General features: G+C 41.0%; 1 protein-coding gene and 1 long non-coding RNA gene across 4 annotated transcripts in view; both read left to right on the top strand.

Moving 5' to 3' along the window:
• Positions 1 to 3: 3 nt before the first annotated feature.
• Positions 4 to 14,206, top strand: LOC132424853 (uncharacterized). Of its 2 annotated transcripts, XR_009519286.1 has the most exons (5): positions 4 to 95; positions 282 to 429; positions 2,931 to 3,007; positions 9,736 to 9,842; positions 13,930 to 14,206. It is a non-coding gene; the product is annotated as an uncharacterized lncRNA (long non-coding RNA). The 2 variants fall into 2 exon arrangements; XR_011246447.1 differs by lacking the exons at positions 9,736 to 9,842; positions 13,930 to 14,206 and adding an exon at positions 3,430 to 3,676.
• A 5,642-nt stretch (positions 14,207 to 19,848) lies between these two features.
• Positions 19,849 to 25,653, top strand: part of MIA3 (MIA SH3 domain ER export factor 3) — a 54,500-nt gene continuing 48,695 nt past the window's right edge. For both annotated transcript variants that reach the window (XM_069540105.1, XM_059997957.2), the window contains exons 1-2: positions 19,849 to 19,991; positions 22,836 to 22,969. In XM_069540105.1, coding sequence (XP_069396206.1) covers positions 19,859 to 19,991; positions 22,836 to 22,969 — 267 coding nt within the window. In that variant the 5' untranslated portion in view covers positions 19,849 to 19,858. The remainder of the gene's footprint in view (positions 19,992 to 22,835; positions 22,970 to 25,653) is intronic.

Raw genomic sequence — 25,653 nt, 5'->3', positions numbered from 1 at the left:
ACCCAGGTGTACATCTTAATCTGTCTGAGCGGAAAGAAGTGGGAGACTTTAATTGCAAATGAAGATTAATGCAACGTGAGGTCCGCTGGATGAGGGTAACAGTCCAAATAGCAGAATGTCACTTTGCCCGAGTAGTTCCCTGTACGACGACCTTTCAGTTACTGCTTGGCTTGCTGGCGCGAGCAGCGAGCCTCGGAGGCGCGGCTCGTGGCCCTAACAAGATAAATCTATGCATAGCCTGTTAATTGCTTCCTTGAAATCTTTTTTCTTTTTCATTAAAGGTTTAGCTTTGAATTTAAATGACCCTGACTGCTTCCCCAAAATTTGGACGAAAATATCTTTTCCTTCTCAGCGGCAGTGGTTCTGTGCACTGGTCTGGAGTCACTTTTCATGAGGAACGTTGACGAACTTATGAAATAAGGGTTGAAAGTAAGATGGTTAAATGTGAAATGAGGGGAAATTGAGGGGCTCTAGGGAAGATGATCCTGGAAAAGCAGAGACTCGTTGGAACACAATATTTCCAAAATTTGGGGGTTCATCTGTGAAGGAAGAGTAAGACTTTTTTCGTAGCATCAGAGAACGGAACTCGGACTAAGTAGTGAAAGTTAAAGAGAAGCAGCTTTAAAGTCATTACAAGAGTTTTGTTCATAACTAAGGCTGCACAAATAATGGCATGGGCTCCCACAGGAATCTTTTGAGTTTCCCCTGCCCTGAAAGTGAAGCATTTGAGCAGAATCACAATATTGTACAGGTGATTAAAGGGTCTAGTGAGAGTTTGTACAGGGATTCCTTAAAATGCTGAAATACTTGATTATATGTTGTCTTCATAAATACTGTGCAGTAGCTATGGGCTTGTGAGAAAAATTCTCCTGCTGCTTTTTGTGTCATAAATCCTTGGTCTCACTCAAGCCCCTGCTCTAACTCCACAGGCAAGGCTGATAAATGACAGTTGTGGTCCAAGAGGACACACAGAAAATAATATAGCCATACTTTTCTAGTATAAAGGTTTGGTCTGGCTACATTTCTTCCCTTGCTATGAAGTATAATTTCACCAAAGCCAAGCTAGAATGGATTTTATCTGGCTAGAAATTCATGTGGGGAAGATTTTTCCAATTTACCTTAACATTATCAGACAACTGTAGACAACAGTAGACAAAAGACAGAAAGTTAAGAACTAACATTGATATCTTTCTGTGTTCTACCTACCTCTTTCATTTTCCATGGTACAATTCTGGTAGAAAATGTGTTGGAGAGAAGAGAGTAAAAAGAAAATGACTATACTACCGATAGCATAAACAAGATTTAAAAAAAAGAAATGGCATGACAAAAATGCAAACATAAAACAAAGCAAAGCATACCAAAGACTTCTAGATTCCAATCTAAGCGAAAACATGTTCTAAGGAACAAAAAGATGTTCTTACAATTGCATTGTGCCAAAGAGCAACTTAACATGATGAATTACATTTTTTTTAAAACTGCAAACTCTTATTTAGACAATATTATTCCCACAAACCTTTCAGTTATTCCCGTGAAGCTTTATTAGATTCCCTGCAATCTAATAGTTTCAGACACCAATTAGAAAGATTAGATTCACCTGAAAATTCTCTAGAAGAGATACTTCTTAAATCTCATTAAAATGAACTTCACCAGGTTTTCTCACCTCTGACATGAGACAGTGTCAAGATTTCCAGTCCTAAATGCTCCTCTATAAGGAAGAGACCTTGGCCCAAGACAACTAACAGCTCCTTGATCTCATTCCATAAAATTCATTCTCGCCATAAAAGAAAAATCATTTGTGTAGGTTTTTTGCTGACCTTTAGCTTACAATCTGCAGCAGGGGTCAACAAACTCTTTCTCTAAAGAGACAGTAAATATTTTAGACTCTGGGTGATACAGTCTCTCTATCACCACTACTATTTAACTCCTGTTGCCACACAGAAGCAGTCATAGATAAATGTAAGTGAATGAGAATGTCTGTGTTCTAATAGAACTTTATTTACAAAAACAGGTGGCAGGCTGGATTTGGCCTATTGGCCATAGTTTGCCAACAGTTGCTCTAGAGTACCAAGTAATGTTTATGCTCACAACAGATTCGATTAGTATACATACATACATAAAATTTTAAAGATACATGATCATATTAGTGATGATTGTTGTATCCAAAAGATATCTATACTAAAAATAATTACTGGTATCATCATACATCTCAATCATTATGGTAGTCACTGACTATATTGCTTCTCCTGGGTGCTTTAACATACAACTGGTAGCTGTTAATGCCGAGGAGTAACTCCGTTCTATTGTGGAGAAACCTGATTATAAGGGGTAAATGAGATCAGCCATCATGAAGATGATGTATATTTACTTAATTACAATATTTTTTTTACTGCCCCACCTCGCGGCTTGTGGGATCTTAGTTCCCCCACCAGGGATCAATCCCAGGCCACGGCAAGGAAATAGCCAAGTCCTAACAACTAGACCACCAGGGAATTCCCACTTAATGACAATTATTATCCAAATAACTCTATATACTGCATCTCAACCTATATTCTCCTAAGTTTTAATTGAGAAGCATGTTCTTTTGTTAAGAATGAAGGGAAAAAAATCCTCTACAGTCATTCCAAATAATTCAAAATATATCCATGATTTGACTATTAATACAAAGAAAAAAATACAATTAATTCAGGTGTAAATTTAAGGTAAGATAGTGTGGAAGAGGGAACAAATGTGGGAATGTGGAAGTAGAACAATATAAGACCCCTCTCAGAGAAGAGAAAATTAAATTCAGACATGTAAGGCATCTAGTAAGGTAGTATTAGCTTTAATTATATATATATATATATATATAAAATCTCCCTTGTAGATCCAAGTAACTTTGATATATAGGGATTTTTTTCTTAGGTTGATATTATAATTTGTTTCTTTTACAGAATATTCACAACCGCAGGTGCTTTGTTAACTGATCAGATTTTAACAAAAGTCTTAAGCAGTGCTTCTCAACTGGGAGGTTGGTGTCCTTTCTACCCCGGGGGTTGTGGCTGCGTGGGGGCAATTTTTATTTTGTTACCATGACTAAGGATGGTACTAAAATTTCATAGCCAGGGCTAGGGTTTTTGTATATCCTGCAACTGGTAGGAATGTTCTACCCAAAATGACAATAGAGCTCTAGTGAGAAACATTTGCCTAAACAAGTAACATGTTCTGCAACTGTTTTCCTACAGTTCAACCTAAGGGGATAAGGGCTCTTGTGCAAATTGTTTTATTGCACATTCAGATGTCATTTTTGGTTTGTTTATGTTTGCCAAGAATAGTAAATGTGTTTAAGGTAATTATGAAAAATAAATGATAACAAAATAACAGAAGTCTGATTGCAAACAAAAAAATTGGGAGGTTTTGAGATAATCACCATCATTCTTTCTCTTTCCACAGAAGTTCCAAGAGAGGTTGGCCAAAAATATTTTAAATCCTAAAACACAATTTTAAGCTTTGCTTTTCTTTAAAATGTATACAAAATAATGTGCAAATATGTATAATATATGGTTTGGATCTGGTGTTAATATTTAATCCCTACTTTCTAGAGCTGTGCTGCCTTTAAATGTACCTAAATTGAGATGTACTGTAAGTGTAAAATACACACCAGATTTCAAAGATATCATATGAAATAAAGAATGTAACATGCCTCATTAATAATTATTATGTTTATTACAAGTTGAGATGATAATATTTTGGATATATTGAATTAAATAAAATTTATTAACATTAATTTCATCTGTTTTGATTTTAATGTGACTTCTAGAAAATTTAAATGACATATGTAGCTGGAATTATATTGCTATTGGACAGCATTGTTCTAGAGAATCAGTGAGAACTAAGGGAAATATCAAGTTATATTTAGATTCTCTGTTTAATCATTCTAGTTTGATGTCATTAATTCATCCTCTTACGTATTCCATACCATTTCAAATCCCATGTAGAATTAAATTGGAATGAGCTTTTGTACTTGCAGAGAATTCTTACTCTTCCATTTGCAATTGCTTAGGATCCACTCTTGAGTGCAGTCTTCATAATGGTATTTATGTTCCGGTTCCTAATTTATACTGCTTGTATCAATCAAAATGCTGAACCTTCAGGAGGTTTGCTGTGTATGATCTGTAACATCTGCTGTGATTATATGTTGCATCAAGGGCATATTTTCTCCCTCTCAGATCTCAATGTCTCCTTCCAGAAGGCACATTTGACCTCACAAGCACACTTTGGGGGTTCTGTTACCCTCCATGCTACCTTTTAGTAAGAAGGGAACAGTTTCCATGGTAGAGGTACTATCAAAAAATGTCTCCTCTGTGACAAAGTCATTGATTTGCAGAGAGTCTTGTACCATCAACCATTCCTATTGGCTGTAAGAGCCTGAAGTTCTGCTGTTTAATTATTTAAACAACATAAATGGGCAACATTTTAATATATTATCCCATTGCTTCTATGTATGTATTTATTTATTTATGGCTGTGTTGGGTCTGTTGCTAAGCGTGGGCTTTCTCTAGTTACTGTGAGCAGGGGCTACTCTTCCTTGCGGTGCGTGGGCTTCTCATTGTGGTGGCTTCTCTTGTTGTGGAGCATGGGCTCTAGGCACGCGGGCTCAGTAGTTGTGGCTCATGGGCTGTAGAGTGCAGGGTCAGTAGTTGTGGCGTTCCACGGCATGTGGGATCTTCCCAAACCAGGGATCAAACCCCCATCCCCTGCATTGGCAGGTGGATTCTTAACCACTGCGCCAGGAGGGAAGTCCCTCCCATAGCTTCTTATAGAAACATTATGAAGTTTTACCATGAGCCCCAATGTTATAGACAAGGAATCTGAGACTCAGAAAAGTTAGCAAGTTGCCTAAGGTCACACAATTAGACTTCTGATACCTAGTTTAATGCTTTTGACTACATTCTCTGCCTATGCTATTGTCCTAGTAAGGAAGTAATTCCTATTTGAAAACCATAAATAGGTAAAGCCAGTTTAAACTGTGGAAATAGTGTTGTCCAGGCCCTACCCTGGAATTTGTTCTGTATTTATTCAAAGCACCAAATATTTGACTTCTGTGAAAATAGTGCCAAGGTAAATTAGGCAGAACCAGAAACAAGAACTTCTATATAAGCCTATGTGTTACTGGCAATTTCAGATGTTTGAGTTTCTTTCTTTGTTCAGTAGAAATGGGAATAATGTTTGTCAGGACTAGACAAATAGTACACGGTGGTAGGAGACCTTGCCTTGTATATGACGCACTCCCAGGAGAACATACCCTTTGACATGACTTTGACGTGGCTTTTTAATTTTAGGGAAAGGATTTAACTCTACTGGCCATGCCCAACACAAATCTTCATTCTCCTTGGCTTTTAGAACAGGATACTTGCTTGAATTCCACTTCAGTTATATGATCCCTTTACTTAAAGTCTGATAGCTTTCTGTTTTTTATTCTAAGTCTAAATCATTATGCTTGATTAATAATCTTTCAAAATCCGACCTACCCTAGCCACCCAAATTTATCTCCCGCTACTTTTTAACAGGATCATTTCACTCTAGTAAGATTAGGTCTCATTACTGTGGTCTTTTCTCTTATGTTTCTTTATGTCCATCCCTAGTCTCCCTGCTCTATCAGTAAGCAACCACTGTCATAGGTTAGTTAGAATTTTCTAGAATTTTATATAGATGCAGTTTTACAGTGTGTATTATTTTTGGGGTCTGTGTTATTTCACTCAGAATTTCTTTGTTGTTGCTAGTATCAATAGTTCCTTGTTATTGCTGAGCAATATGCCAAAATTTAACATCTATTTAGCTGTTGATGGACAGCTGTTTTTTGTTTGTTTGTTTTTGTTTTTTGTGTTTTTTTACTATTACCAATGAAGCCACCATGAACATTTGCGAACAAGTCTTGGTGTGGACATATACTTTTATTTCTCTTGAGTGAATACCCAGGAGTGGAAAGACTGCATTCATATGATAAGGTGTAATTTTTAAAGAAATTGTCAAACTGTTTTCCAAAGTGGTTGAATCATTTTAAAATATAACCAGCAGCGTTATGAGAGATCCAATTATCCTCATCCTTGGCAACATCTGTTATCAGTCTTTTAAATCAGACATCAGTTTTTCAAATTTTAGCCATTCTAGCGGATATGCAATAATATCTCATTATGGTTTTTTTTAATTTTATTTTTTTTTTAACATCTTTATTGGAGTATAATTGCTTTACAATGGTATGTTAATTTCAGCTTCACAACAAAATGAATCAGTTATATATATACATATGTTCCCATATCTCTTCCCGCTTGCGTCTCCCTCCCTCCCACCCTCCCTATCCCACCCCTCCAGGCGGTCACAAAGCACCAAGCTGATCTCCCTGTGCTATGCGGCTGCTTCCCATTAGCTACCTACCTTACGTTTGGTAGTGTATATATGTCCATGCCTCTCTCTCGCTTTGTCACATTTTACCCTTCCCCCTCCCCATAGCCTCAAGTCCATTCTCTAGTAAGTCTGTGTCTTTATTCCTGTTTCACCCCTAGGTTTTCATGACATTTTTTTTTTCTTAAATTCCATATATATGTGTTAGCATACGGTATTTGTCTCTCTCTTTCTGACTTACTTCACTCTGTATGACAGACTCTAGGTCTATCCACCTCATTCCAAATAGCTCAATTTCGTTTCTTTTTATGGCTGAGTAATATTCCATTGTATATATGTGCCACATCTTCTTTATCCATTCATCCGATGATGGACACTTAGGTTGTTTCCATCTCTGGGCTATTGTAAATAGAGCTGCAATGAACATTTTGGTACATGACTCTTTTTGAATTATGGTTTTCTCAGGGTATGTGCCCAGTAGTGGGATTGGTGGGTCATATGGTAGTTCTATTTGTAGCTTTTTAAGGAACCTCCATACTGTTCTCCACAGTGGCTGTATCAATTTACATTCCCACCAACAGTGTAAGAGGGTTCCCTTTTCTCCACACCCTCTCCAGCATTTATTGTTTCTAGATTTTTTGATGATGGCCATTCTGACTGGTGTGAGATGATATCTCATTGTAGTTTTGATTTGCATTTCTCTAATGATTAGTGATGTTGAGCATTCTTTCATGTGTTTGTTGGCACTCTGTATATCTTCTTTGGAGAAATGTCTACTTAGGTCTTCTGCCCATTTTTGGATTGGGTTGTTTGTTTTTTTGTTATTAAGCTGCATGAGCTGCTTATAAATTTTGGAGATTAATCCTTTGTCAGTTGCTTCATTTGCAAATATTTTCTCCCATTCTGAGGGTTGTCTTTTGGTCTTCTTTATGGTTTCCTTTGCTGCGCAAAAGCTTTTAAGTTTCATTAGGTCCCATTTGTTTACTTTTGTTTTTATTTCCATTTCTCTAGGAGGTGGGTCAAAAAGGACCTTGCTGTGATTTATGTCATAGAGTGTCCTGCCTATGTTTTCCTCTAAGAGTTTGATAGTTTCTGGCCTTACGTTTAGGTCTTTAATCCATTTTGAGCTTATTTTTGTGTATGGTGTTAGGGAGTGATCTAATCTCATACTTTTACATGTAGCTGTCCAGTTTGCCCAGCACCACTTATTGAATAGGCTGTCCTTTCTCCACTGTACATTCCTGCCTCCTTTGTCAAAGATAAGGTGACCATATGTGCGTGGGTTTATCTCTGGGCTTTCTATCCTGTTCCATTGATCTATATTTCTGTTTTTGTGCCAGTACCATACTGTCTTGATTACTGTAGCTTTGTGGTATAGTCTGAAGTCAGGAAGCCTGATTCCTCCAGCTCCGTTTTTCGTTCTCAAGATTGCTTTGGCTATTCGGGGTCTTTTGTGTTTCCATACAAATTGTGAAATTTTTTGTTCTAGTTCTGTGAAAAATGCCAGTGGTAGTTTGATAGGGATTGCATTGAATCTGTAGATTGCTTTGGGTAGTAGAGTCATTTTCACAATGTGGATTCTTCCAATCCAAGAACATGGTATATCTCTCCATCTGTTTGTATCATCTTTAATTTCTTTCATCAGTGTCTTATAATTTTCTGCATACAGGTCTTTTGTCTCCTTAGGTAGGTTTATTCCTAGATATTTTATTCTTTTTGTTGCTATGGTAAATGGGAGTGTTTTCTTGATTTCACTTTCAGATTTTTCATCCTTAGTGTATAGGAATGCCAGAGATTTCTGTGCATTGATTTTGTATCCTGCTACTTTACCAAATTCATTGATTAGCTCTAGTAGTTTTCTGGTAGCATCTTTAGGATTCTCTGTGTATAGTATCATGTCATCTGCAAAGAGTGACAGCTTTACTTCTTCTTTTCCGATTTGGATTCCTTTTATTTCCTTTTCTTCTCCGATTGCTGTGGCTAAAACTTCCAAAACTATGTTGAATAAGAGTGGTGAGAGTGGGCAACCTTGTCTTGTTCCTGATCTTAGTGGAAATGCTTTCAGTTTTTCACCATTGAGGACGATGTTGGCTGTGGGTTGTCATATATGGCCTTTATTATGTTGAGGAAAGTTCCCTCTATGCCTACTTTCTGCAGGGTTTTTATCATAAATGGGTGTTGAATTTTGTGGAAAGCTTTTTCTGCATCTATTGAGATGATCATATGGTTTTTGTCCTTCAATTTTCAATATGATTTATCACATTGACTGATATGTGTATATTGAAGAATCCATGCATTCTTGGGATAAACCCCACTTGATCATGGTGTATGATCCTTTTAATATGCTGTTGGATTCTGTTTGCTAGTATTTTGTTGAGGATTTTGCATCTATGTTCATCAGTGATATTGGCCTTTAGTTTTCTTTCTTTGTGACATCTTTGTCTTGTTTTGGTATCAGGGTGATGTTGGCTTCGTAGAATGAGGTTGGGAGTGGTCCTCCCTCTGCTATAGTTTGGAAGACTTAGAGAAGGATAGGTGTTAGCTCTTCTCTAAATATTTGATAGAATTCACCTGTGAAGCCATCTGGTCCTGGAACTTTTGTTTGTTGGAAGATTTTTAATCAGAGTCTCAATTTCAGTGCTTGTGATTGGTCTGTTTATATTTTCTATTTCTTCCTGGTTCAGTCTCAGAAGGTTGTGCTTTTCTAAGAACGTGTCCATTTCTTCCAGGTTGTCCATTTTATTGACATACATTTGCTTGTAGTAATCTCTCATGATCCTTTGTATTTCTGCAGTGTCAGTTGTTACTTCTTTTTCATTTCTAATTCTATTGATCTGAGTCTTCTCCCTTTTTTCTTGATGAGTCTGGCTAATGGTTTATCAGTTTTGTTTATCTTCTCAAAGAACCAGCTTTTAGTTTTATGGATCTTTGCTATTGTTTCCTTCACTTCTTTTTCATTTATTTCTGATCTGATCTTTATGATTTCTTTCCTTCTGCTAACTTTGTGGGGCTTTTTATTTCTTCTTTCTCTAATTGCTTTACGTGTAAGGCTAGGCTGTTTATTTGCGATGTTTCTTGTGGTAGGATTGTATTGCTATAAACTTCCCTCTTAGAACTTCTTTTGCTACATCCCACAGGTTTTGAGTCATCGTGTTTTCATTGTCATTTGTTTCTAGGTATTTATTGATTTCCTCTTTGATTTCTTCAGTGATCTCTTGGTTATTAAGTAGTGTATTGTTTAGCCTCCATGTGTTTGTATTTTTTACTGATTTTTTTCCTGTAATTGATATCTAGTCTCATAGCGCTGTGGTCGGAAAAGATACTTGATACGATTTCAATTGTCTTAAATTTACCAAGGCTTGATCTGTGACCCAAGGTATGATCCATCCTGGAGAATGCTCCATGAGAACCTGAGAAGAAAGTGTATTCTGTTGGTCCTGGACAGAACATCCCGTAAATATCAAGTAAGTGCATCTTGTTTAATGTATCATTTAAAGCTTATGTTTCCTTATTTATTCTCATTCTGGATGATCCATCCATTGGTGAAAGGGAGTGTCAAAGTCCCCCACTGTGACTGTGTTACTGTCAGTTTCCCCTTTTATGGCTGTTAGCATTTGCCTTATGTATTGAGGTGCTACTATGTTGGCTGTATAAATATCTACAGTTGTTATATCTTCCTCTTGGATTGATCCCTTGGTCGTTATGTAGTGTCCTTCTTTGTCTCTTGTAATAGTCTTTATTTTAAAGTCTACTTTGTCTGATATGAGAATTGCTACTCCAGCTTTCTTCTGATTTCCATTTGCGTGGAATATCTTTTTCCATCCCCTCACTTTCAGTAGGTATGTGTCCCTAGGTGTTAAGTGGGTCTCTTGTAGACAGCATATATATGGGTCTTATTTTTGTATCCATTTAGCCAGTCTATGTCTTTTGGTTGGACCATTTAATCCATTTACATTTAAGGTAATTATCGATATGTATTTTCCCATTAACATTTTCTTAACAGTTTTGGGTTTGTTATTGTAGGTCTTTTCCTTCTCTTGTGTCTTCTGCCTAGAGAAGTTCCTTTAGCATTTGTTGTAAAGCTGGTTTGGTGGTGCTGAATTCTGTTAGCTTTTGCTTGTCTGTAAAGGTTTTAATTTCTCCGTCAAATCTGAATGAGATCCTTGCTGGGTAGATTAATCTTGGTTGTAGGTTTTTCCCTTTGATCACTTTAAATATGTCCTGCCACTCCCTCCTGGCTTGCAGAGTTTCTGCTGAAAGATCAGCTGTTAACCTTATGGGGATTCCCTTGTATGTTATTTTTTGCTTTTCCCTTGCTGCTTTGAATATATTTTCTTTGTATTTAATTTTTGAGAGTTTGATTAATATGTGTCTTGGCGTGTTTCTTCTTGGATTTTCCTGTGTGGGACTCTGCACCTCCTGGACTTGATGAACTATTTCCTTTCCCATATTAGGGAAGTTTTCAACTATAATCTCTTCAAATATTTTTTCAGTCCCTTTCTTTTTCTCTTCTTCTCCTGGGACCCCTATAATTCGATTATTGGTGCATTTAATGTTCTCCTAGATGTCTCTAAGACTATCCTCAATTCTTTTCATTCTTTTTTCTTTATTCTTCTCTGCAGTAGTTATTTCCAGTATTTTATCTTCCAGGTCACTTATCCATTCTTCTACCTCAGTTATTTTGCTGTTGATTCCTTCTAGAGAATTTTAAATTTCATTTACTGTGTTGTTCATCATTGTTTTCTTTTCAGTTCTTCTAGGTCCTTGTTAAACGTTTCTTGTATTTTCTCCATCCATTTCCACGATTTTGGATCATCTTTACTAGCATTACCCTGAATTCTTTTTCAGGTAGACTGTGTATTTCCTCTTCATTTGTTTGGTCTTGTGGGTTTTTACCTTGCTCCTTCATCTGCTGTGTTTTTCTCTGTCTTCTTATTTTGCTTCACTTCCTGTTTTTGGGGTCTCCTTTTTGCAGGCTGCAGGTTCGTAGTTCCCGTTGTTTTTGGTGTCTGCCCCCAGTGGCTAAGGTTGGTTCAGTGGATTGTGTAGGCTTTTTGGTGGAGGGGACTAGTGCCTGTGTTCTGGTGGATGAGGCTGGATCTTATCTTTCTGGTGGTCAGGACCGTGTCCGGTGGTGTTGTTTGGGGTGTCTGCCACCTTATTATGATTTTAGGCAGTCTCTCTGCTGATGGGTGGGGTTGTGTTCCTGTCTTGCTAGTTGTTTGCCATAGGGTGTCAAGCACTGTAGCTTGCTGGTCGTTGAGTGGAGCTGGGTCTTAGCGTTGCGATGGAGATCTCTGGGAGAGCTTTCGCTGTTTGATATTACATGGAGCCAGGAGGTCTCCAGTGGACCAATGTTCTGAACTCGGACTCCCACCTGAGAGGCACAGGCCTGACACCTGGCCAGAGCACCAAGACCCTGTCAGCCACACGGCTCAGAAGAAAAGGGAGAAAGAAGGAAAGGAAGAAAGAAAGGGAGGGAGGGAGGGAGGGAGGAAGAAAGAGAAAGAAAGAAAGAAAGAAAGAAAGAAAGAAAGAAAATAAGTTATTAAAAATAAAAGAAATTTAAAAGTAATAAAAAGAAATAAAGAAAGAAGGAAGAGAGCAATCATACCAAAAAACAAATCCACCAATGTTAAGAAGTGTTAAAAACTATACTAAAAAAAAAAAAAAAAGGAAAAACAGAACCCTAGGACAAATGGTAAAAGCAAAGATATACAGACAAAAATCACACAAAGAATCATACACATACACACTCACAAAAAGAGAAGGAAAAAAAATTATATGTCTATATATTAAAAAAAAAAAAGGAAGAGAGCAACAAAATCAATAAACAGATCTACCAATGATAAAAAACTCTAAATACTAAACTAAGATAAACATAAAGCCAGGGATAAATTAGAAGCAGAAAGCAAACCCCAAGTCTACAGTTGCTCCCAAAGTTCACTGCCTCAATTTTGGGATGCTTTGTTTTCTATTCGGCTATTCCACAGATGCAGGGTACATCAAGTTGACTGTGGAGATTTAATCCGCTGCTCCTGAGTTTGCTGGGAGAGGTTTCCCTTTCTCTTTTTTGTTCGCACAGCTCCTGGGGTTCAGCTTTGGATTTGGCCCCGCCTCTGCGTGTAGGTCGCCTGAGGGCGTCTGTTCATCGCCCAGACAGGGCGTGGTTCAAGTAGCAGCTGATTACTGTGCTCTGGCTCACTCAGGCCAGGGTGAGGGCGGGGTGAGCCTGCTGCCGCAGAGGCCAGTGCCACGTTGCAACAGCCTGAGGAGCGCTGTGTGTTCTCCCGGGAAACTTGTCCCTGGATCACGGGACCCCGGCAGTGGCGGGCTGCACAGGCTCGCAGGAGGGGAGGTGTGGATAGTGACCTGTGCTTGCAGACAGGCTTCTTGGTGGCAGCAGCAGCAGCCTTAGCGTTTCGTGCCCGTCTCTGGTATCTGCGCTGATAGCTGTGGCTTGCTTCTGTCTCTGGAGCTCATTTAGGCGGTGATCTGAATACCCTCTCCTCGCGCACCCCAAAACAATAGTCTCTTGCCTCTTAGGCAGGTCCAGACTTTTCCCTGGAGTCCCTCCCAGATAGCTGTGGTGCACTAGCCCCTTCAGGCTGTGTTCACGCAGCCAACCCCAGTCCTCTCCCTGGGGTCTGACCTCCGAAGCCTGAGCCTCAGCTCCCAGCCCCATCCCACCATCCACCCCAGCGGGTGACCAGACAAGCCTCTCGGGCTGGTGAGTGCTCGTCTGCATGATCCTCTGTGCGGGAATCTCTCCACTTTGCCCTCTGCACCCCTGTGGCTGCATTCTCCTCTGTGACTCCAAAGCTTCCCCCCACCCATCCGCTGTCTCCACCAGTGAAGAGGCTTCCTAGTGTGTGGAAAATTTTCCTCCTTCACAGCTCCCTCCCCGAGGTGCAGGTCCTGTCCCTATTTATTGTCTCTGTTTTTTCTTTTTTCTTTTGCCCTACCCAGGTACGTGGGGAGTTTCTTGCCTTTTGGGAAGTCTGAGATCTTCCCAGCATTCAGTAGGTGTTCTGTAGGAGTTGTTCCACATGTAGATGTATTTCTTGTGTATTTGTGGGGAGGAAGGTGATCTCCGCGTCTTACTCCTCCGCCATCTTGAAGGTCTCCCTATTATGGTCTTCTTAGTGGATATGAAATGATAGCTCATTGTAGTTTTGATAGTTCATTGTGGTTTTGATTTCCTAATGGCTAATCGTGTTAATTATCTTTTCATCTACTTATTGACCATTATATATTTTCTTTGGGGAAATGTCTATTCAAATTATTTGCTTATTTTTAACTAGGTTATTTGTCTTTTTATTATTGAACTTAAAAAGTTCCTTATATATTCTAGATCTAAGTCCCTTATCAGATATATGAATGGCAAATATGGTTGGCTTTTCACTGTCTTGATTAGATCCTTTGAAGAGAAGAGGTTTTAAATTTGATGAAGTGCAATTTATCTATTTTTTATTTGGTTGCTTATGCTTTTAGGGTCATACCTAAGTCATCATTGACTACTCCAAGATTTCTCCCTATGTTTTCTTCAAGGATTTTCAGTCTTCCCAATTTTACATTTAAGACTGTGATCCCGGGTTCGAGCCCTGGTCTGGGAGGATCCCACATGCCGCGGAGCGACTGGGCCCATGAGCCACAACTACTGAGCCTGCGCGTCTGGAGCCTGTGCTCCACAACAAGAGAGGCCTCGATAGTGAGGGGCCCGTGCACCGTGATGAAGAGTGGCCCCCGCTTGCCACAACTAGAGAAAGCCCTCACACAGAAACGAAGACCCAACACAGCCAAAATAAATAAATTAATTAATAAACTCCTACCCCCCCCCCCAAAAAAAAAGACTGTGATCCATTTTGAGTTAATTTTTGTATGTGGCTAAGGTAGGGTTCAATTTTATTCTTTTGCATGTAGATATTCAATCATCCCAGCACCACATGTTGAAAAGACTTCACCTTATCTTTGAAAAATATTTTCATGTGATATACAACTCCAGAATTTCATATTTTACCCCCAGCACTTTAAATATATTGGTCTTCTGTCTTCTGGCTTGCATGTTTCCAAAGAGAAATTTATCTTTACTCCTATGTACATAGTGTGTCTGTTTTCTCTAGATGAGTTTCAATTTTTTTTTCATTACCACTGGTTTTAAGCAACTTGACATGCATCGATCTAATTTTATTCATGCTTCTTGTGTTTGGGGTTTGTTGAGCTTCTTAGATCTGTGAGTTTTCATCTTATTTGGAGTGCTTTCATTCATTATTTCTTCAAACACCTTTTCTGTCTCCTACCTCCTTTAGGGACCCCAATTACATAAATATTGGGCTAACCGAAGGTGTCCACACTGATGCTCTGTTCATTTCTTTCAGTCTCTTTGTCTCATTTTGCGGAGTTTATATAACTATGTCTTCAAGTTCACTAATATTTTCTTCTGTGTCTAATCTGCTGTCAATTCTGTCCAGTGTATTTTTCATGTCAGCCATTGGTTTATTCACCTAAGTTTGATTTGGATCATTTTTCTATCCTCTGCGTTTTCCTTTACACGTTTATGCTTTCCTACAGAATCTTGAACATATGAAATATAATTGTGTTAATGTCCTGTGTAATAATTCTATCATCTGTGTCATTTTGGAACATTCCTATTGATTTTTCTTTTCATTATGGTTTGTATTTTCCTGCTCCTTTGCATGCTTCATAATTTTTTTTTTGTATTCCAGACATTGTGAATTTACCTTGTTGAGTGTTGGATATTTTGTACTCTTTTAAATAATCTTGACCTCTGTTCTGGAATGCAGTTAATTTACTTGAAAACATTTTTATCTTTTCAAGGCTTGTTTTCAAGCCTTATTAGGCAGGATAAGAGTAGCTTTAGATCTTAGACTGATTTTTCCCTTTACTGAGTACTCTACCTGATGCACTGAATATGACAGGTTTTTCACTGTGGCTAGTGAAAATACAAACTATTCTCTACTGCAGTGATTGTTCTCCTTGTCCTCTCATTGGTTCTTTCCCTGGCCTCAGGTAGCTCCTCACACACAGGCAGTTATCATTACTCAGTTGAAGACTTGAGAGAAACCTTCTGCAGATCTCTGGAGCTCTCTCTGCAAAGTTCTCTTTTTTTCCATGTAGCTCTCTTCTCTCCTGTACTCTTCCCTTATGCATTCCAGCTGTTTTGGCCTCCCCAAACTTTCAAATCTGTCTCTTCAACTCAAGGAGATCACCTGTTTGAGTTTCCCTTTTCTGGTTGTGTCCTGGAAACTTTATATGGGAAGTAAGTTGGGACAATCATAGCACTCACCTCATTTGTTCCACTTATTTTAGAGGTCACTGCCTATACTGCTTGTTGTCCAAAGTCTAAAAATTATCATTTCATATATTTTGTCTAGTTTTCTAGATATTGAATTGAAGCACCCTGTTACTCCCTCTAGACTGGAAGCCGTAGTCCTTAAGAAATGTTTTATCCTATTCCCTGGACTCTGAGTGGTTTCAGCATTGGGAATAGACAGGCTTATTTCTGATAACTTCAGTGTTAGGCCTTATGGATGTTCCTGGGTAGGCACGATGGGAGGTTTACAATGATATATGTTATTATGCTGTCTTCTATTTGTTTCAGATGTACTTGTGTTGTTTTCTCAATCAGATTGCAAATTCTCTAAGGTCAGGGACCCTCCATACCTTATATTTTATGCTCAGCCCCCCACCAAACTAGACACATTTATATTTTGACTTTTACTCAACCTTTACTTAGTGAAAATTCCATTTGAGGTGTTAACAAATAATGCACTTGAGATTAGAATTTGTGTTGAACATCTGTGGGTTGGTTTTTTTTTTGCTTTTTGTTTTTTTTTTGCTGTGTTGTGTCTTCATTTCTGTGCGAGGGCTTTCTCTAGTTGTGGCAAGCGGGGGCCATTCTTCATCGCGGTGCCTGGGCCTCTCACTATCGCGGCCTCTCTTGTTGTGGAGCACAGGCTCCAGACGCACAGGTTCAGTAGTTGTGGCTCACAGGCCTAGTTGCTCCGCAGCATGTGGGATCCTCCCAGACCAGGGCTCGAACCCGTGTCCCCTGTTTTAGCAGGCAGATTCTTAACCACTGCACCACCAGGGAAGCCCTGAACATCTGTGTTTAAATGCTATGAGTAAAACTGAATGCTGATTCATCCACTATCATTATATATATGCAGGCCGGAAGAACTACTACCATCACTCTCACTGTGGTCAGCTGAGATTTCTTTTGATTAGCCACCAAACTTGTTAATATCTCTTTAAGGCAATAATAATAGTAAAAAATAATGCACATAAACCCCTAGAAAATCTACAAACTAAGCAGCCAGTTCCTTAGTAACTGAGTACTCCCACTCCTCATACAAAAGCATACGTGCAAATCAGTCAAATTAAATATTAGTGAAGTGACACTCAGGTCATTTTGGAATTTTGTTTTTTCCACCAATGAATTGTCATTAATACTACTCTAAATAGAAATAAGAAAAATTAAAATGACCTCTTTATCTGCTTTAATATTCCGATAAGATACAGGAAAAGAGTACAGTGCAATTTCATTCACTCCCTCCACAACAAATATGCCCTCAATCAACAGTGCATATATTCCAAGTTTTGTTTCCAGTGTTGAGGATGCCGCTGAAGGGAAAACAGAAAATGCCTTGCTCTCATGGCATATTCCCTCTCGGTGCTATTTATATATGGAGCCTCCATGTAGGTTAATAGTGTAGTATATTTACAATACGTGAGGAATTATGGGTTCATCTATCAAATCATTTGTTGAGTACCTCATACATTCTAGACATTTTAGACATTTTCCTTGGAGATTATGTTACACAATGAGTAAGTCAAATTCCTTTCTCCCGTGAAGCTCATGTTTGGGGGAGGGGGGCAGTCAAATAGATAAACAAATGTAAGGCAGGTGGTAACTGCTCTGAAGAAAAATAAAGCAGGGTGATGGGCTAGGTAATCATGGGAAGGAGCTCTTGTTTATGTACAGTGAACAGGGAAGGCACCTCTAATAAGATATGGTATTGTTACAGACTCTTGATGAAGTGAGCGAACTAGTTAGCCAAGCAGACTATTTAGGGGAACTGTTCCAGGCTGAGGGAAAATTCCAAGTGCAGATGCTCTGATGCAGGAGTGGGCTTGGTGTATTTGAGTGAAACTAACAGAGCCAGGGGAGAGTGCTAGGAAATGGGGGTAAAAGGGATGAGCGCGTCAGATCAAATAAGACAGTGCAGTCCATAATAAAGTCATTGCATTTGGCTTGGAAGTGGAAAGCTAGAGGAAGGTTTTGAGTAGAGAAGAGACGTTTATATCAGGAAATGATCGCTCTGGCTGCTATTGAGACAATAGGCTTTGGGAGGGCAGGGCAGAGGCAGGGAGAACAGTGAGGAGGCTACTGCAGTCTTTCAGTTGAGAGATGATGGTGGCTTGGCCTGAAATGTTAGCATAGGAGATGGTGAGGAGTGGTCAGATCCTGGACGTATTTCAAATGCTTATGCTGAGTGAAAGAAGTCAGACAAAAAAGAATACATAATGTATGATTCGATTTATATCAAATTCTAGCAACTACTCAATACAAATCAATCTGTAGCAACAGAAGGTTGTTTGGAGACAGGCAGGGGAGGGGAGGGAGGGATTGCAAAGAAGCATGAGGACTCTTTGGGGTAATCGATATGTTAATTACCTTGATTGTGGTGGTTGTCTCACGAGTGTGTATGTGTCAAAACTTATCAAGTTGTAAACTATAAATGTGTGCAATTTATTGTATGTCAATTACACCTTAGTAAAGCAATTCAAAGAGAGTGCCCAGGATTGTCTGATGGATTGGACTTGGGGTATGAGACAAAGAGAAGTCAAGAACAGTTTGTAAGTTTTTGACTTGAACACCTGGAAAATAGAATTAAATGGCCAGTTATTGAGATAGGGAAGATTGAAAGGAGCAGGTTTGAGAGAGAAAATAAGAAGTTTGCTTTTCAACATATGAAGTTGGAGATGCCTATTAGACACACCTAAGATTCTAAAGCAATGAAACACAGAGTAGAAAAGAAAAGAAGAACTCCTCATGGCACTGCTATTTGGACAGTCACCTAATCTATTGTACATTCTCTCCAGATAGCATGGAAACGACACTGGACCAATGGGACATCTCATGGCCCCTATAGATAAACAACTGTGAACATCTCTCATCTTTTCCTTTATTCAGCATTATGGTTTGCATGGATGGGCCACATTCTTTCCTCTTGCTTTTAAAGAATGCAGTCAGTTTGGGAAACCAACTAATGCATTCGATTGGCATTCAAGGTTGATAAATAGCCTTGGCAGAGACAACAGTGAGAAGACCCTGGTCACAGACAAATGCAATGTACTCATCTTGAAAATGAAGATAGTAATAGGACCTACTATTGTTGTGAAGATACATTAAACAAATTGATATGTATATATATATGTATATATACCTTAGAATAACACTTGGACGTTAAGAAACCGCTCAATAAATGTTAGCCGCTATTGATTAGCTTTTTCCTCCTGACGACGTTTATTCTTTAGTCGTTTTGATGTGAGTTGTTTCCACTAAATTGTGGGCTTTTTTAGACAAAGGCCTGATATCTTGTCTGTTGATCTACGTGTTTCCCCTCACCATCCTAATGCTTTGTCCAGCGTCTGGCCTGAAATAATAGCGTAAAAGGGAAGCTCAATATATTTGCATTGAATTAAATTATTCTCCCCTTATGGATAAAGACCCCCAAATCTGAAGATCTCAGCATGAGGACCCATTGCCCACCTCCAACCCCCAGGGCCGGGGGTGGGGAAAAAGAGCAAGCAGGCCACTGGCTCTACTGTATGTCACCGACCCACCATTCCACTGACACCTCCCTTTCCTAATATAAGGGGGTCATGGGATGGGGCCCCCCAAAACCCCTGGGAGTCAGAATAAGAGGGAATCTCGAACTGGAGACGATCAGTGGTAAATCGTGGGTGGGATTTGGTAGTTCGGAAAAGGAAGTACCAAACCAGGAAGGGGGCTGAGGGTGAGCAAGCTGGGGACGAACCAGAAATCAGAAGCTGCAAGAAGGTGTCAAAGAAGACCTGCTGTTGGGATGGCGCGGGGTCGAGGGATCCAAAGTCGCAGAGAGGGGTGGGCGAGGGAGGGAGTCTTGCGGAGGGTCGACTGCTAATGGACAGGGGCAAAGGCAGACGATTGGACGAGGGAGAAGATAGAGTCCCGGTTGCCAAGGCAGCAGCCGGAGGAGAAAGCCTTGGGAAGGAGGTGCGAATGCTGGTCCTCCTCCTCCTCCCGGACCCCCTCCATCCCCTCCCGGAGGCCATGCTGACGTGTCCGCCAGGGACTCACACCCCGGCGGGCACCGCCCCTCCCCGCCGCGCGTCCCCCCGCCCCCCGCGCTCCGCCCCCCGCCCCGCCCGGGCCGCCTCCTCCGCGTCACCGGCTCCGCGAGGTGACCACAACATGGCTGCGGCGCCGGGGCTCCTCTTGTGGCTGCTCCTGCTCAGGCCGCTCTGGCGGGTACCCGGCCAGCCGAACCCGGACACCGTCCGGCGCTTCTCGCAGCACAAACTCTGCGCGGACGACGAATGCAGCAGTGAGTGCCCAGGAGCGCGGCGCGGGGGCGGGGTCTCGGCCGCGCACCAAGCCGGCCGGGGGGCCGCAGGCCGGACGGGCGGAGCGCCGAGGTGGGCGAGCCCCGGGTCCTTGCGTCTGTCTCCTCCGGCCCTGCCGGCGCCCGGGCCAGCCGGCCTCAGCCGTGGGGGGCTGCACCTCCCACTTGTTGCCAGCTGTTCATTTTTCCTTCGCCGACGGAGGCGGGGGTGGGTGGGGGGTCGGGGGTGGCCCCCGGTTTCCCTGGGGACCGCTCGCAGCGTCCCCTCCCCCGGCCCGCCCCGGCTCCGAGGAAGGATGGGGTGGCGCGCCGCTCTCCCTGGGCTCCCCGCGCTGCCCGCGAGCGCTATCCTGCTCCCTCGGCGGGGACCTCGCTGGGTGCAGTCCGGGGGCAGATGCGCTAAGGGCTCGGTGGGCGCATTCCCAGCGGCAGGTTGCTGGTGGGGTTCGGGAAAGCCTTCCTGGCGCTGCCCCTTCGCCCCTCTGCTTCACTGGGATTCGGGGCTCGGACCGCCTTTTGAACAGGGATTGGAGTTTAGGTTTGGGACGAGCCCGGAGTCCAGGCTTGCGGTGTGTTCCAAGGTCTCCTCCCCGGCTCTGCCTCAGTTCTGTCATTTCTGTGCTTGGAAGGCTCCTGCAAACAGCCAGACAGGGAGGGCACCGGAAAGGCCAAAATCTTTCGTTCTCGAAAGAGGCCACCTGGGACCAGCAGCCTCCTCTTTGCGCAGGAAGCGGAATGGTTCCCTAACCGCGAATTGGGGGTGGGAGGGTGGACCGTGGGCGTTGAGGAGGGCAGAGAGCCCCAAACTCAGGTGAAGAGGATTGTTAAAGTAAAAACGGTAAATACTGCAAGAGTTTTATAAATCCAGCTCATTTCAGCCTTAATCATTACTGCTCTTGGGCTGTCTTCCTGTGTATTTGCCGGACAAGTATCATCCTTGTGGCCTCCAGCCGGTCTCAAATAACCTTGTAAACTTACCGATAACCACTTCAGAAACGGTTGTTCATCTGTTGTAACCAGTACCTATAGAAAAATGTTCGTTCTGAGGAGGCCGAAGCCTACAGTTTAGCTATTTATATTCAAAATGGGTGTTATGCGAAACCAAATTTCACAATTTGAAGAACTGTAGCACTGCCAGCCGTTAGAGGAAAGAAAGGAGTCAGTCTTTGATTTGTGTTAAGCCATTCCTAGAAGTAACCCTAGGACTGATGTAAATAAACGCCACGAAAATGGAGCAACTTCCATGAATTGTTCCTGCAGTTTTCTCAGAGTAAATCCGGGTTATTAGCAAGCAGGGTTGGATATAGCAGATGTTTGCTATTCATTGCTTTCAAGCAGTATCCTACCTGGGTTCCTCAAAACCAGTTACCTAGAGAATCACATCACTGATGCTTCCTTAGTATGGAGACATGGTGTTGGAAGGGCCCATGGTGGTCACATAACTTGAGAAGTGGCATGTGTCGAAACAGATGTAACCAAACACAACAGGCAGCAGCTAGAGCAGGCTCTGGGTCTGTGTTCTGTTGCATAAAGTGTTTACTTAGTAAGGTGTGTGCCTGTGAGCTGTCCTTGTGTGCTTTTCAGATAGCTGTTCCTCAGTGTGCATATGTTGTCATCTGATTTATTATTACAAATCTGCAGTGATCTCTTTTAAGGGGGAATAAGAGATACATTGCTGTTTCCAATTCTGATAGAATTCCCAGTCTTAAATTGTCCATCACCTTCAACTTGGCCTCTCACCTAATTGTATCTGAATTAGGATGCTGACATGTATTAAAATAATAAGATTTTAGCTTTAAAATCCGAATAACCCCCTTTAAATCTATATGTTTGTCCCTCAAATACGTATTTAAAGATGTGCTTTAATGTACTTATTGCTAATTGGCTGTTAAAGAAAGTGTTATTTCCATTTCATTCTTCTTTTTCTCTGCTGCTTAATTGCATTTATTGTCCATTTCATCTTACATTAGAAACTGTGTATTTGGCCAACAAAAAGAAAAATATTGCTTCTACCAATTTCTAGATCGAGTGGGATTTGTCCTGCATTTTAAGACTGAAGGTAACTACTAAACAATTCTCATAGTTTTGCTTGTCCCTGCCACATATGATTTTGTTTATAGAAACAAAACCCACTTGCCTACTTTTGATTTTGTTTATAGAAATAAATAAACCTTAATGTTGGGTATAGTCAACATTATATACTTTCAGAAAAATAATATCTTGTAATGTGATTGGATCCATAATAGGGTGTGATGTCCTTTTCCATTATCCATATACTGAGGGAGAGAGCAACTTGACTGCAAATGAAATGGACAGTGTTTACTGCTGCATGGTAGCAGTTACAGCCACTTAAAGATAGGGCCTTTTAGTGGTTAGTTCAAGTTAATTGACCCCTTGGGGGTTCTTGGGTGCTCTCCCCAATTACCTATTACCTCTGCATTTAGTCATGCTTACACTAGTAGCATCTGCGCTCGAATTTACCCAACTGTAAAATGAAGCTTTTCATGATTATGAAACAGCAAAGACTGAGGACTAGATGGTTAGAGAGGGAACCAAGGGTTTCACTTGAGACCAGCCATGTGTGGTGGTCGACGCATTGGGAAAGTTTCCCTCTCTCCTGTCTACTTGCAGGGGGATTCATGATTTACAATGAATAAAGCTCTATAGATGCTTTGAGCATATGAGTTGAAAGTGATTGGTTCCAGAGAGTACTGGAGAAACTTTATTATTGTTTACAGTGGATTCTTATATTTCCTGATCAGCCACTATGGACTGTGGAAGTTGAATCCTGATATCTGCTTGTTTTTTTTCTCTCTTTATATACAGTGTTAATGTACCGGGGTGAGGCTCTGGAAGATTTTACAGGCCCGGATTGTCGTTTTGTGAATTTTAAAAAAGGTGACCCTGTATATGTCTACTATAAACTGGCAGGGGGATCGCCTGAAGTTTGGGCTGGAAGTGTAAGTAAAAATTTGACATACTTAATTTTCTTCCTTTGTATTGGCTTGTTTAGCACTGCAGATTTTTTTTTAAATTTTATTTATTTATTTTTGGCTGCATTGGGTCTTCGTTGCTGTGCGCGGGCTTTCTCTAATTGCGGCGAGCGGGGGCTGCTCTTCATTGCGGTCCGCGGGCTTGTGGTGGCTTCGCTTGTTGCAGAGCACAGGCTCTAGCCGCACAGGCTTCAGTAGTTGTGGCTCGCGGGCTCTAGAGCGCAGGCTCAGTAGTTGTGGCACATGGGCTTAGTTGCTCTGCGGCATGTGAGATCTTCCCGGCCCAGGGCTCGAACCTGTGTCCCCTGAATTGGCAGGCGGATTCTTAACCACTGTGCCACCGGGGAAGCCAGCACTGTAAATTTAAGAAACTGTTTCTTGGGGTCTTTGATGGAGTTAACCTGTCCTCTCTGCTAGACTGTGGAAAAAGAGGATGGTTCTGTGTCCCCAGCTGGGGACACAGAAAAGGGACTTAAACAGAACTGAGCTGCTTCTGGCATCAAGTTCTAGGCCTTACCAGCCACAGATGCTCCATACATAGTAAATAAGGATGTGGTGGATATATATACAATAGAGTATTACTCAGCCATAAAAAGACTGCAGTCTTGCCATTTGCAACAACATGGATGGATCTGGAGGGTGTTGTGCTTCGTGAAATATGGCAGAGAAAGACAAATACTGTATGTTATCACTTATAAGTAGACTGTAAAAAGTAAAACGAATGAATGTAACAAAATAGAAGCAGACTCACAGATGCCGGAAACAAACTAGTAGTGACCAATGGTGAAACCTGAAAAATCTTAACTTCATTGTTTCAAAAAGGAAGTATCTGTGGGCTTAATCCTGTAAAGTATGGGCAAGATAGTGTTTCAGGTATTCACGTATGGAGGAAAAAAATAATTTTTTTCTAAATTATTCACATACCTAATCATGTGTGCTGTTCCTATTAAAAAAGCAAAGTATCATTTTCACTGTGTGCTTTCTTGTTTGTTTGCTTGTTTTGCTTGCAACTGCTGGGGCATCCTTTTCCTGCTTTTTTGGACAATTGCTCCCCCAGGTTCACTGAAGCAGCACTATTCCCAGCCAGCTCTGTGGGTGCCAGGACAGCAGACATGGAAATCAATGACTTTGTCATGCTTTGATGCTTTTAATGAGGAGATTCACTACGAGTGACCTGATTGGGAGGCTTATGAGCTCTTGTCCTTTCCTTTTTATGTGATGTGTGGACTGGTTATTTACTGAAAGTAATAAGAGTCCTCAATGCCCTTAGGATTGTACAAACTCGGAGAAACACCCCGTCCCAAATGTGAAAAGTTTTACTCTCAATAAAACACCAAACAAACAACAGGAAAGAGGGCTTGAGAATCCCCCATCGGGAAGATTCGATTTATTTTGCTGGCAGTCCAGATTCCTAGGGAGGAGTCTTGTAAGACCAGCTGGTCAGGTACAGCTCTTGTATTTAGGCGGGATCCCAGTTGAATCACCATATTCAAAGAAGAATCTGTTCTGTTTCTTTCAAGTCTACTGCGTGAGATTTCTACTCTTGGAACATTTTTTCCAAGTCCCTAGGCTGCATTTTTCATGTAGTGGTGAAGCTGGAGCACTTGACTTTGCATTTTCCCTCTTCCACACCTTTGCTCACGAAAAGCCTGGAAAGCCTGCCAATCTTTCTGGTTCCCAACTCTGACCCTGCCTTCCTAGGGAAGCACTGCCCTCAGCTCCCAGCCAGAAGGGATCTTTGCTGTCTAATAATTGTTTAGGTGGCACTTTGTTTGCACTGCTCATGTGGCGTTCCTTTTACTGCCTTGTGTTGTAGTTAATGTGTGTACAGTCTTACCTCCTGTGGAGTCAAAAGCTCTGGCAGGGCCCGTATCTTACCCATTTTCCTTGTGAATATTTCCTTTCAGGGCAGGGGCACTTATTTACATTTGTCCTAATAGTAGCTTATGCAGATTTTGTTCTCTTGAAACAATTCCCTTCCCTTGCCTTCCCCTCCCTTCCCCTGCCTTCCCTTCCCTTCCCTTCCCTTCCCCCCCTCCCCTCCCCTCCCCTCCCCTTTTCTTTCTTTTCCCAAATCAACTCAGCAGTTCCTTGGCAGAGATGATATACGGAAGCAAAATTAGATATAAAGCTTACTTTCAGTCATGAGGGCCCATGATTCTGCATCTTTTTGTCAGATCATAAGAAATGGGACCCACTCAATGTAAAAATACGGCGTTATTTTATGACCTATGCTCTCAGTTGACAAAGATTATACAAAGATAAATGTATTTCCTCTCTTCACATAGCTCTGATTTCCTTCCCTTTTCCATATTCTCTCAATAAAATAAACTTTTCCTGAGAAGGAAGTAAATGTATTTTCCCTCAGTCTCCTGTCTCATTTCATGAACCTTATAGTTAAGGAAATTAAAAACTATCTCTCCTGAGCTTTCAGAATGGTTCTTGTTTTTATTTCTTAGTTTTCATCCTGCAGCTTCTTTTTGTTTCTTAGAGTTTCAGACTTTAACTGCCAATGTAGCAATTTAAAATTGCCTTGTCTTATCTAATCTTCAAGGCAGTATTCTACTAAAACTGGCTTTCACATAGTTGCCAGATATAACAAGAGCCCTGGTAATGAGGATATTTTAGGAGTTAGTGATAAGATAGCCTTT

Source organism: Delphinus delphis, chromosome 1 (genome assembly GCF_949987515.2).
Source record: "Delphinus delphis chromosome 1, mDelDel1.2, whole genome shotgun sequence".
Taxonomy (NCBI): domain Eukaryota; kingdom Metazoa; phylum Chordata; class Mammalia; order Artiodactyla; family Delphinidae; genus Delphinus; species Delphinus delphis.
Note: the sequence above shows the minus strand (reverse complement) of the source record. Positions and strands in the feature narration are given on the sequence as shown.